This window comes from Thrips palmi, unplaced genomic scaffold (assembly GCF_012932325.1).
Source record: "Thrips palmi isolate BJ-2018 unplaced genomic scaffold, TpBJ-2018v1 HiC_scaffold_6, whole genome shotgun sequence".
Classification (NCBI taxonomy): Eukaryota; Metazoa; Arthropoda; class Insecta; order Thysanoptera; family Thripidae; genus Thrips; species Thrips palmi.
The window spans coordinates 4,116,970-4,130,125 of NW_023144633.1; the positions used below are offsets into that span (position 1 = coordinate 4,116,970).

The 13,156-nt window shown below is 54.3% G+C and overlaps 2 protein-coding genes across 3 annotated transcripts in view; one reads left to right on the forward strand and one right to left on the reverse strand.

The window, feature by feature from the left end:
* Positions 1 to 383: 383 nt before the first annotated feature.
* On the reverse strand, positions 384 to 2,805 carry LOC117651577. 2 transcript variants are annotated; one of them, XM_034395712.1, is made up of 7 exons: positions 2,649 to 2,805; positions 2,503 to 2,558; positions 1,938 to 2,418; positions 1,715 to 1,855; positions 1,564 to 1,641; positions 1,411 to 1,464; positions 384 to 1,334 (listed from the first exon to the last, which is right to left on the reverse strand). In XM_034395712.1, exons 3-7 carry the CDS (start codon positions 2,412 to 2,414, stop codon positions 609 to 611), a joined length of 1,476 nt encoding a protein of 491 aa, XP_034251603.1. In that variant the 5' UTR covers positions 2,415 to 2,418; positions 2,503 to 2,558; positions 2,649 to 2,805; the 3' UTR covers positions 384 to 608. The 2 variants fall into 2 exon arrangements, with proteins under 2 accessions (XP_034251603.1, XP_034251602.1); XM_034395711.1 differs by having other exon boundaries at positions 2,503 to 2,805.
* Positions 2,806 to 5,427: 2,622 nt separating this feature from the next.
* Positions 5,428 to 13,156, forward strand: part of LOC117651838 — a 61,896-nt gene continuing 54,167 nt past the window's right edge. The window contains exon 1 of the mRNA XM_034396247.1: positions 5,428 to 5,599. The gene's annotated coding sequence lies outside the window, so the exon portion shown is untranslated. The remainder of the gene's footprint in view (positions 5,600 to 13,156) is intronic.

Below are 13,156 nucleotides of genomic sequence, written 5' to 3' on the forward strand. Positions count from 1 at the left end.
GCCCTCTCCCCTCCCCCCTTCGCCGCGTATCCTGGCGCGTCCGTGGAGCCGCCGCGCTGGGAAGCGAGGTGACCGCATGAGCACGTTGTTAGGCCTGCCCGCACGCTGCCTGGCAGGTGGGGTGCAGAGTGGTGTACCCACCGTCTGCCCCCCCCCCCTTTTCCCTCCCCCCAGACCAAGGATCACGCGCCCGGGGAATGACCCTCCTCCCCCCCGCCCCTTCCCCTCGTTTCCCTAGGCCAATCTAATCTGCCAAGGACGTCTGCCCTTCACTCACCACGGCTTTTTATATTGCCACCCCATGATAAAAGTGACCAAATGAAACAAGAAAAGAAAACAAAAAAAAAAAAAGTTGGGAAGGGAAAAAGAAATTACGATGTTGGTATTGAAAAAAAAAACAATCACGAGATATTTATTTACAAAGTGAAATTAAATTATGCGTATCACATAAGCTCGTCACCTTGGGTAACAGACAACATAATTAAAAATAACAACAAAAAAGAAAAAGAATGAGGTCTACTACAATTTGGAGATTATTTAAAATGTAAGTTAAATGAATGAGACCAACAAATTCGACAAGAGAAAATGACACAAAATTATTGAGGCATTTAGGCCATTACTTTGCCTTTCTTAATTTTTAAGACTAAGTTACGCTTTTTACCTCTGGAACTTTCAGACGCTTTTGAATTAGGATGGTGCTCTGGACTCTTACCTCTCACCAAATACACAGTGTCATCACCGTCTGGGCCCACAGATGCATTACATTTCTTTTTCTTTGTTGGTGTTTGGGTGCTCTTATGGCCGCACTTGGCATACTTAGAGGCAGCAGAATTTGCTTTGCAGCATTCTAAGCATTTTCTTTTACCTGATTCCACAAGTTTCAAGCAGTTCTTGGATCTCAAAGTCTCTGAATACCTAGATTCTTGATAAGGATTGCTATCAAGAATAACATTGCATTGTTCAATAATCTCTTGAGATGGGTTTATCCATTCTAAACCAATGCACACATGAAAATCCCTAAGAATATGAACTAATTTCAAGACCCAGTCGCTGAAGTCTTTTACTGTCTCTGCAGTAAGGCTCACAGATTCACCGGCTTGTTTAAGAATGTCACTAACGAAGGTTTCGAGCAGTGGCTTGCAATGAACAGTAATTTCAACATTTCCAGTTACGGACACAAATAATCTACGCTGGATAGCTTTTTCTCTTCCAAAGGATAGCAACATTACATTAATCCCATCTTTCTCAACAGCACTGAACCAACATAGTGGTAACCTGTCACTGATTTGTACTTGAACATCTTCAACTAGTGAGTAAGTCGGTTTAGTAGCATCCTGAAACAAGATAAAAGTGATTAGATTCAGGTGTTCACTTAAAGTTAAGCAATTTTAAAGCACCACTAAAAAATACCTTCTTGTTGGCAAGAATGATTGGAGCAGTAATAGTATGAGGTTCTGCTGGACTCTAAAAATGGAAAATAAAATTTAAGGGAAGATAACATTGCACATAGAAGCAATAAACATACAAAACTTGAAATAATATTTAGAAAATACCAGGGCTAACCTTTCTGTTGTTCCTAATCTTGTTTCCAGTTAAATTTACTTCCACCGTTGTAGTTGCAGTTGCACTAGTGGTCTGTACCTTCAAATAAATGAACAAACATATTAGGCACAAATAAATTACTTTCTGACCATAATATCCATTTTGTACAAACCTCATTGGATTGCTTTGAAGGAAAAATTATTGGAGGTGTTAAGGTGGACTTTACAGCAGGAGACGCAGTAAATGCACCCATTGGAAGAGTCATCTTGGTAGCACTACCATCTTCTGACTTTGGAACATACATTGTGCAAACCTTTGACAAAAGATAGATTTAAAATTCAATCAGGCCACATAAAATCAATCATAAGTTCATTTCTTTTAAAAAAATATGTTACCTTAATGTCTTGGACAACCATGACACCCTTACAATTTTTAGGCGGTTCCACATTAGAATTGGGAGAAACGGGAAGTGAGAATTGGAGTTTGGGCATGATGGGCACAGGACGTGGAAGTAGCAAGGATTTTTTCTGCGATGGTATGAGTAATGACCGCTTTGGCGGTTTTATTAGTGAGGGGGATGTCCTAGGAACATGGGTATCCTTTCGGACTCTAAGCTTGGGTTTATTGTCACGGAGGACAATTGGTATTCTTTGGACATAATCTGGTGACTTATCCACAAGTATTTCTTGAATGTCGTCATCATCATCTAAGTTTTCTGACAATTCCTGTTTAATTGCTTCTAGGGGCACCTCAACTGCGGTGTAGTCATGTTCATTTGCAATTAAACTACTAGGCGGTGATTCCATAGTCGCAACCAAATTACTGGGCGGTGATTCCATAGTCTCAACCAAATTACTGGGCGGTGATTCCATAGCTCTGCAAAATTGTTAGTAAAAATTAAATAACGGTTAATGTCAAGTAGAAATGTGAAATGATACATGATACATGTGATAAACTCACCTCAGATTTGATCAAGGGTTTGAGAACAGTTTTAAAGTGAGAGACTCAACTGTCAACTGACAGGAGGAAAAATGCATTGATACTTTGAAAGTTGGCTTCAAATTACCCCCAAAAATACACAATATTTAAAATTTTCAGAAACTGACCGAAAATTTCATACAAATTCATTATTGAACGATCTTCAACGAAGAACAGCTATTCCTGGACGTAAATGAGCGCAACTCAGACTCTATTCACATCTAAATGTTTCCATTTTCACAAACAAAACAAACACATAACCTCACTTATGACGAAACAGGCGAAGTCTTGTACTGTTCGTAGAGGCGGCGGAGAGCGAAATAGCGCGAAAATTCAAATACACGCGGACGAGGAACGCAGAAATCGGCGTCTTTTCCTGTTTCTCTTCGTCGCGTTTTGAAATCCCGGTTTTAAAAAAAATAAAAAAATAAAAAAATTGTCAAAAATCAAATACATTAAATATACTGCAGCGCGAGAGACCCACTTGAAGTGTCACCCGAGACCGGGCGCCCTTCAAGGGGTGGGTAGGCAACACACAGCACACCCCGGAGATGCGCGACGGTTCGTTGCCTAGCTGCCAGGCGCTCAAGCTGACTAGAACGCACTTTGCCAGTTACCGGTGGAGTGGACACGCTCGGGGAGCCTGCATTCGTTCCAGCACTCTCGGACGGGGAAATTACACACCGAGACACTCATCATCGACTTATCTATGTAAGGCTCGACCTGAGTGCCGGCCTGGTCGGGCCTGCCGGAGTACCAGCCTCAAGGAAGTGCAGTTCGATTTTACCCGCTGCGCGCGGATGCAGTTCATTTAGTTAGCGCCGCGTGGAGGCTCTCTCTGTCTCTTTCTCGTTTGATCTAATAAAGTGATTGTGGTGTGTCACTATTTAAGCTAGAAATATTTTCCAGGTTTGTCAGCAAACGTTTTGAAACGAGCTATCCTCTCCGGATGTCCCCGTGCTCATGTTTGTTCCGTTGCTGTCCTTGCTCATGACAGTTCTCGGAATCCTCTCCACGGCGGCAGTGCGGTGCCGGTGCTGTGCTGCTGTGTGGCATGGCGTGGGTGGACTTCCCCGCCAGAACCCGGCCCGCTGAGTTCCCTTCCAAGACGCCTGCAGAAGTGCAGACCGATTCCGAGAGTCGTTTTCGTCGCTCTGTATCTCTCGCACTCATGGGTCGTCCCGTGTAGGTGCGAGAGAGACAGAACGACGAAGATGACTCTCGGAATGAGTCTGCGGACGTCTAGTTGTGCTTCCACAGCCACGCTCGTCACCGAATGAGTGATTAGACGACCGGATTCCCAGAGAAAGCCAGCCAGGGAGTCCCTTGAGCTGGTCAGTGCATGCAGTCGGCGCGGTCAACAAGCGGCATTCATTTTCCCAGTGTCGCCTCGCCCCCCTCTCTCTTTATCCGACAAATCTCTTCCGACGGCGCAGCCGAGCGCAGCAGAAGACTCATTCCGAGAGTCGTTTTCGTCGCTCTGTCTCTCTCGCACTCATGGGGCGTCCCGTGTGGGTGCGAGAGAGACAGAGCGACGGGCCGCTCTACTCGAACGCCTCCCACGCGCCTCGCAAGTGCGGCCTAGTGCGGCGTGGTACAGTGGGCAAGAAGACCGGTGGAGCGGCCCAAACTCTAGACGCGTTTTGAGCTCCAGAGTCGCTCACTGGAACTCGAATCGAACGTGTGACCCCACCAATGGATTCCTCGTTCGGAGAGCAATCCATTGGTGGGGTCACACGTTCGGTTCGAGCCACATTTAGCGACTCTGGGGCTCAAAACATGTCTAGAGTTTTGGCCGCCTCCACCGGTCTTCTGGCCCACTGTGCGTGGTGCGTTCGCGGACTCGCGGCGGAAACGGAACGCGAGGCTGCCGCCTGGCGCGCCTAGCTGCCGCGCTGCAGATAGCGTCACTAAAGTGAGGCAGGCCGTGCCTACGCTGTAAGCCGCGTCAGAGGGACGGCCACACCGTCAGAAAGTCAAAATCCGAAAAAAACAACAAGAAACATCAACACCCGCCAAAAATGTATCGGAGAGTCGTGTACTGTTACATGAGACTTTTCGTTTTTTTTGTGGTGGGTGAAAAACCCGTAGAAACCCACTGTTAAAAACTGGAGAGTGGTTGAACTTCACCACGTGCAGGGCGCAGTATCGGCGGTGCGGTGGCGCTTCCGACTGATAGTCCAAGACAGGAGCACGCGCTGACGTCTCTCTCGCACCCGTGCGGCGACGCACAGTGGGCCAGAAGACCGGTGGAGGCGGACAAAACTCCAGACGCATTTCGAGCTCCAGAGTCGCTAAATGGGACTCGAACCGAACGTGTGACCCCACCAATGCTTTGCTCTCCGAACGAGGAATCCATTGGTGGGGTCACCGTTTGGTTCGAGTCCTGTTTAGCGACCCTGGAGATCAAAACGCGTCTAGAGTTTTGTCCGCCTCCACCGGTCTTCTGGCCCACTGTGCGCCGGAGCAAGCACCGCAAGTGCGAGAGAGAGGGAGGGGGCCGCGCGTCGCCGCGCGTCCCGACCTGCCGCCGTGCCATTGATAGCGAGAGTGAGAGGGAGGGGGTGTTCCCTCCGCGCCGCACCGCGCGCGGCTCCCGACGCTCCCGACCGGCGGCACGGCGTGGCTGGCATGGCGCAGCGCGCAGCCACAACAGTCGGTCTCCAGCCGAGCCAGCGCGCGCAGCACCGCCGAGCCGGAGCGTCTCCCCGTTCGGTCCGTTCGGCCGGCCAGCGTCTCGCGTCCCGATCGTCCCGATCCCCATCGCCGTTCGGCCCCGCGGTGCGGCCGAGTGACCTGGTGCGGCGCATCGCGCGCCCCGCGGCCCCTTTAGGAAGGCACGTGCCTGGAGCGGCGCCCCGCCCCGCCCCGCCCCGCCCCCCCGCCCGCCCCGCCCCGCCCCGCCCCGCCCCGGATTGCATCGCATTGCATCTTGGATTACGGGCTCAATCATCCATCGGCGCGCGCGTGTGAGTGAGAGTGTGTGATTGTGTTGGTGCGTCCGTGACGGGCTGTTGTCACCGCCTTGTTGGATTTTTACCACGCTGCCACCTGTCGGCCTGTCGGCGCTGTCGGCCAGGTAAGACGCTGTTTCTCTGTCCGCACAGTGGGCCAGAAGACTGGTGGAGGCGGCCGAAACTCCAGACGCGTTTTGAGCTCCAGAGTCGCTAAATGGGACTCGAAAAGAACGTGTGACCCCACCAATGGATTGCTCTCCGAACGAGGAATCCATTGGTGGGGTCACACGCTCGGTTCGAGCCCCATTTAGCGACTCTGGAGCTCAAACCGCGTCTAGAGTTTTGGCCGCCTCCACCGGTCGTCTGGCCCACTGTGGACCGGTCCGGTTCGGCCGGCGATCGTCGATCGCCGAGACCATCAAGAAGAAAGTGTCACGCGTCGAGCGAGGCGCGGAGCGCGGACCACCGCCAGCCAAGCGCTAAAAGTTGCGTCCGCCTGCGAACCGCCGCGGGGGAGAAAACCCGCGCCATGCAGGCCGCGAGGGCCGCGGGGATGACTCAGCGCGGTGGGTGGCGGAGGGAGGGCTTCCCCGCGGCGGAGGACGACGGCGAGGTGAAGGTCGACGACGGGGTGGAGGGTGACGACGACGATGACGGGGGGAGGATCCTCGGGAGGATCCGGGGTGGAGAACGGCGACGAGGCACAGTGGGCCAGAAGCCGGTGGAGGCGGCCAAAACTCTAGACGCGTTTTGAGCTCCAGAGTCGCTAAATGGGACTCGAACCGAACGTGTGACCCCACCAATGGATTGCTCTCCGGACGAGGAATCCATTGGTGGGGTCAGACGTTCGGTTCGAGTCCTGTTTAGCGACTCTGGAGCTCAAAACGCGTCTAGAATTTTGGCCGCCTCCGCCGGTTTCTGGCCCATGTGCGACGGCATCGTGGGGGGCGACGATGACGGGGTGGAAGATTCGGGGTGGACTTCGGTGGAGGATCAAGAAGCCGGACCAGGTAGAGAGGTTGAGTCTGACAGGGTCGGACAGGGTGCACGGGCTGGGCAAGCGCAGCAAACCAATTCCGGGAGTCGTTTCCGTCGCCCTGTCTGCCTACGCGGTGTGCCACCCGAGTGCGAGAGAGACAGAGCGACGAAAACGACTCTCGGAATCAGTGTGCTGGACACCGTGCCGCCGTTGCTGCATCGCGGGGCGCGGGGCCGGCACTCCATCGGGGAGCGCAATGATTCAGAAAGTGGTGCTTTCAATTCGCACCGCCGAGCCGCGCCACCGCGCCGCTGCAACCACTACACTACAACTGCTGCGGTGTGGAAACGCGCCGTGGAAACTCTTTTTTTCCGCCACCGACGCCCATTTTTCATTTTCCTCTCCGCACACACAAGTCAAGCGGCCGTGGCGAAACGGAACCCGCGGAGAAGTTGGTCTCAGAGTTGCCCGACGGGGTGCGTAAAATACGGGGCTTGAAAAGCGTCCGAAGTGCGAGACACTGCCGGCCGCTCTGTTGTGAAATATGGAAACGGAATAGACGCGCCAATGAATCGTTTCCGCCCAAAAAAAAAAAAACGAACCAACAAACCGTCGCTGCTACACCTACAGAAAACGCGCTTGCGTTGGTCAATGGAAATCCATTGCCTTATCATGGACCATTTTTGCAAATTGACTCGAAAAAGCTTTCGTGTATGACAAAAATCATTTTTCTTTACTAAAATGAACGACTTTTGTAGGCAATAAGCCCAGCACGGCGACATTTTGCCTAATATTCTTGTCGGAATGCGGCACTGCACTGTCGGGCACTGCGCACCGCAGCCGCGTGAAGCTGTCCCGTCATGGGCTTTCGCGGCTACCCACACACTCACATGGACACACACACGCGCGCGCGCGCGCGCGCGCGCGCACACACACACACACAACACACACACACACACACACACGGACACAGTGCAGGTGCCGGCCGCCGCCTTTGAATGCACCCCCTTAAAACTGGGCCTGAGATCTCCCAGATGCTGTCAGTGCGTCCATGTTTGGCTCTCCATCCACGTCGAGGCCCAACCGGCAGCCCTGCTATAGACTCGCGTCGCTTTGCCGGTCCCGCCAGACCCGCCCGGGGCTAGCAGTAGACTGATTCCGAGAGTCGTTTTCGTCGCTCTGTCTCTCTCGCACCACTACGGGACGCCCCACGAGTGCGAGAGAGACAGAGCGTCGAAAAGGACTCTCGGAATCGGCCTGCAGCCAGCCAGCTAGCCCCACGACGCTACTGGCACCCTCATGGATTCGCACCACGCCAGTGCGTTCAAGTCCGTTCCAGTAATCGAAGTCCGTTCAAGTCCGTTCAAGTCCGTTCTAGTGTTCAAGTCTGTTCTAGTGTTCAAAGTCCGTTCGAGTGTTCAAGTCCGTTCGAGTGTCCATTCCGTTCGAGTGTTAAGTCCGTTCGAGCGTTAAGTCCGTTTGAGTGTTTCAAGTCCGTTCAAGTCCGTTTGAGTGTTCAAGTCCGTTCAAGTCCGTTTGAGTCCACCCGAGTCCACCCAGTCCGTCCCGCAGTCCAAACACGGCCCGTCGGGGACGGCGGGGCCGACAGGGTGGCGGCCCAAACAAGGGAGGCCGGCTATTCGCTGGGAGAGGCGCGAAGTCTATAAGGCGGTGTGATGCGTGCCGCGGTGCGTACGTGTCGAGTCAGGTGAAGACAGAGAGGACGATGGACGGGGCTGGCTCGCTGCATTGCTCGGGGGTCACGGGGCGGGGCGGGGCTGCTCGTCCGAGTGACCCGCTGCGTGCCTTCGACGGGCACGGTGAGGGGTCACGGCGGACGGGGAGGACACCGACGGGGAGCCCACGCGGGGCCCGACGCCGCCTGCACCGATAAATTTCACAGTGAACTCCGAGGAATTCACCAATACTCTCCGATGTGGTTTTTCCTTTGGACACGACAATGTCTAATTAGTACCCGACGAAGTAGAACCCGACAAATTATTTTGAGCGCTGTGGACGCGAGCTACACTGTGAGAAAAAAGTACGGAAAAAGTACGGAACATGTCTGGTCAATAATTTGCCTGGACTGTCCGTACTTGCCAACTACGGAACATTCCGTACTTTTTTTCCGTACCCATTTACATGGGTTTATGTGGAGCAAGTACGGAACGTTCCGTACTTTTCTCCGTACCTCCGTACTATATTTTTCTGTACCATTTCCGTACAAAAGTACGGAATTTTTTACAGTGTAGTGACGCGAGCCCTGCTGACTAGGGGTGTCGAATGACACTGCGCGCGCACGGCCAGCTGGCGTTGAGGGCGTCTAACCCGATTTAACCACAGATTCTGTCATTAATTCAACGAATTGCGCAGTGAATTACGCACTGCTTTAATCATATGTTCGTGCTAAAAATACTTTCTGAAACCATAAAATTTTCTTTGTATGGCCTCAAATAGTTGTGAGGTTTTGAGAGTGTATGGTGAATTTAGTTTTTTAGCGCTCGATATACTATTTCCCTTGCCTTGTCCGGAGGCCTATCTTGTGAATGGTAGTGAATGGTAATTTAAATACTGCACTGAAGTGAATGTTCCTCTGCACCGCTGCGGAAAAAATACCTTTACCGCTCTCATTAGGCATCGACCATGAACGAGGGCAGCGGGATGGGATCCTCTCTCGAAGTGGCGGACAGTGGGCCAGAAGACCGGTGGAGGTGGCCAAAACTCTAGACGCGTTTCGTCCTCTAGGGTCGCTAAAAGGGACTCGAACCGAACGTGTGACCCCACCAATGGATTGCTTTTCGAACCAGGAATCCATTGGTGGGGGTCACACGTTCGGTTCGAGTCCCATTTAGCGACTCTGGAGCTCAAAACGCGTCCGGGATTTCGACCGCCTCCACCGGTCTTCTGGCCCACTGTGCGGCGGTTGGTCGGCCGGTCAGTCGCGGGGCGTTAATCGAAGCGGATATATTCATGCCGAGTTGGCGCCACTTACTTTCTCCCCGCATCTCTCATTAAAAAGTGTCGATGGGCGACGCGACGGAACGCGGCGCGCGTGTCCCACAATGCAAGGCCCCTTATGAGTTGTGTGTGTGTGTGTGTGTGTGTGTGTGTGTGTAGTGCCTGTGTGTGTGTGTGTAGTGCCTGTGTGTGTGCGCGCTAGCGTGGCGTGACACGCTCTCAGTGTCAGGCTCGCCTTTTAGGTGCATCGCGTTCGAAGCCACGCAACACATACTGCTGACCGTCTCACTGTGCCATTTTCACGCACACACACACACACACACACACACACACACGCTCACATACACACATACATACACACACACACACACACAGGTGCGAGTGAGCGCGGTGCGAAATACCTGTGTGCTCAAACCCACCCAACAAGTTTATAAATGGAATTCAAATCCAATGCAGGCTGCGCTCTGCACTGTGCGGCCGGTGTGTTTTTTGCTCCTCCCTCCCTCCCTCCCCGCCTCTCTCTCTCTCTGCTAGCGCCACCCTCTCGCGAATACGAGAAACTGCTCGACGTGCTTCTAGCGCCGTAAACTCGGTCATTAAAGCGTCCGCGACGCTGACCACCAAAACCACCACGGCGCGCAAAAAAAAGGGAGAATGAAAACACATAGCAGTGTCCCAGTTGCTATACTTTTCCCCCAAATTTTTAGTGTTTTGTCAGTTTTTTCGGAGACTCTCTGCCTTGCGATCCTCTCCTCGCCTGGCCCCTCTGCCTAGGCCGTGTGTGTGTGGTCCGCCAGGACACGTCGGCGTGCTGGCTGTTTCCGGTTTGGCGAGTGACTCGCCCGCCAAATATTTGCCATCCGTCAGAGCGGCAGAGCGGCAGAGCACAGCGAGGACAACGCGAATGTGACGCCGGCAGGACTCTTTGGGCATGAATGAATGAACGAATGAATGAATGAATGAATGAGAATGAATGAATGAATGAATGAATGAATGAATGAATGAATGAATGAATGAATGAATGAATGAATGAATGAATGAATGAAGGAATGAATGAGGAGACCAGAGTTGTGTTCACGGAGGGTCCACACCCACACGGTGCAAGGCTTCAGCCTGATTCCGGAAGTCGCTTTCGTCGCTCTGTCTCTCTCGCACTCATCGGGCGTACTGCATTGGTGCGAGGCGAGAGAGACAGAGCGACGAAAAGGACTCTCGGAACCAGTCTACTGCTGATAGACACCGCACAGTGGGCCAGAAGACCGGTGGGGCGGACAAAACTCCAGACGCGTTTTGAGCTCCAGAGTCGCTAAATGGGCCTCGAACCGTACGTGTGAGCCCACCAATAGATTGCTCTCCGAACGAGGAATCCATTGGTGGGGTCACACGTTCGGTTCGAGTCCTGTTTAGCGACTCTGGAGCTCGAAACGCATCTAGAGTTTTGTCCGCCTCCACCGGTCTTCTGGCCCACTGTGCACCGCCTCCGTCGTGCTGGCTCTGCCGCTCGGCGTTCCGTCGAGGTGCGAGAGAGACAGAGAGAACAACGTTCTTTGCTGCGAGCGGACGGACACGCGGCCGGCGCTGGACACTGCTGCTGGACATTGCTGGACACTACTGGACATGACGCGGCGGGCAGCCTCCGCCGGCCTCCGCCGCCGTGCGTTGAGGTTTCCCAGCGCCGCCAAAACGTAACACGGTGTCGCAAGGCGTTACCCTAATGGTGGCGAAGGGCCGGGCGGGGCGGGGCGAGACAATGTGGGCCGCTTTAGTTCGCTCCCACGACCAAATGGCCAATCCTTTGCTGTGCGTCTGAATCAAGAAAGGAGCCCTCTCTGGCTGGACTGTAAACCAGGCGAACGAGCCCTTGATTGTTTTTGTTTTGGCGGGTATGTGTGTGCACGGTGCGGCAACTCTCTGATGTCATAGCTCAGACGGCATGGTGTCTGGAGGCTCCAGAGACTGAGAACTGCATCTGGAGGCTCCAGCGACTGGACACTGTACAAGTCCCGAACCCAACAGGCAGTGGTCCAGCGACTGGTGTGTGGAGGCTCCAGCGACTGGACGCTGCGTCTGGAGGCTCCAGCGAATGGACACTGCGTCTGGAGGCTCCAGCGACTGGACACTGTATGGAGGCTCCAGCGACGTGCGTCTGGAGGCTCCAGCGACTGGACACTGCGTCTGGAGGCTCCAGCGACTGGTGTGTGGAGGCTCCAGTGACTAGATATGCGTCTGGAGGCTCCAGCGACTGGCCGTACGTGGCCGCGCGTCCCGGTCGGGTGGAAGGTCACCGCTACACTTTGTGTAATCCAATTTCGGGCATTGCACGGCCTGCGATAGGGACTGGAGGCACTCCGGGCACGCTCCAGGCACGCTCCGGCAGGCCCTGGACTCCAGGGATGGAAGCCCGGCGGCCGCACACCGCGCTAGCCGTGCCAGCGCACTGCAAGCAAAGGCCACACGTGCATAGCCAAACCAGTCCGCAAGTAGTCATACCGACCGCCATCGCCGTTTTTTTCTTCCTCGCCATTTTTTCTCTGTTTTTTCTTCGCGTTTGAAACACATGTCGTTTCACCACCAAACGGAGAGCGAGAGAAAAAGCGCGATCGATCGCACACCATCGGCACGTCGGCACTTGCCCGGGGGTCTCGTCTCATCGAAATGCATCGTTTTAATTGGTCGCTAATTGTGGCAAACTGGGCCATGCAACGTGCGCCATTGTTCCCTGACCGCTCCCAGCCAGGCTAGCTGGCTGCTTGGCTGGCTGGCTGGCCGGCCGCACAGTGGGCCAGAAGACCGGTGGAGGCGGCCAAAACTCTAGACGCGTTTTGAGCTCCAGAGTCGCTAAACACGACTTGAACCGGACGTGTGACCCGACCAATGGATTCCTCGTTCGGAGAGCAATCCATTGGTTGGGGGGGGGGGGTCACACGTTCGGTTCGAGTCCCATTTAGCGACCCTGAAGCCCAAAACGCGTGTAGAGTTTTGGCCGCCTCCACCGGTCTTCTGGCCCACTGTGGGCCGGCCGGCTGGCTGGCCGTTCCTCCAAGGAAGCGAGCGGCGTTTCGGATGCGAGACATTTCGCGTGTTTTGACGAAACCCGCCGGCTGGCCGCGCGGGGCGCTCAGGGCACTGTCGGGGCGTGGCGGGGCCGCGGCGCCGCGGTTGGGTTTCAACACGGTGACGCGGCGGTCCCGGCACAGCGCGCCGGCTGGACCTGGCTGGACCATTTTGCAGCACGCACTAACTCGTTCCCGCGCTCTTCCTGTAGAGCACCGCGCTCGCAGCGCCTCTCAACCGCGACCGCCTTAATTTCCGAAAGAAAAAGACACTAGTTACCGCACAAAAAAAAAAAAAACTTCGCAAATAATTGTACTTTAATTTTTTTTATCCTTTGTAAAATGACGGGCTGGAATGCCGGCGGCTCGACTCGGCCTCCTCGTCAGTGCCTTGGCGACTTTCCCCGAACGCCGCTCGCGAAGCGATTTCCAACTGCAACGAAAAGAAGTGCATTAAACGGATCGCGGAGGGGCGGCGGCGCGGAGGCCGGCGCGGAGGGCGCGTGCGGCTCATGAGGCGAGAGAGACGCGAAGAGCGCGCTGCTTCCTGACAGCTGATGAACAACGGCGGCGTCCCGGCCGTCCCGGCCGTCCCGGTGTGGCGGCGCGTAGCACGCCGCCGGTAAAACGTGAGAGGCCGTGCGGCGCCGTGCGGAGTGCCTTTGGAGGCAGGCGGCCGACCGGGCCTG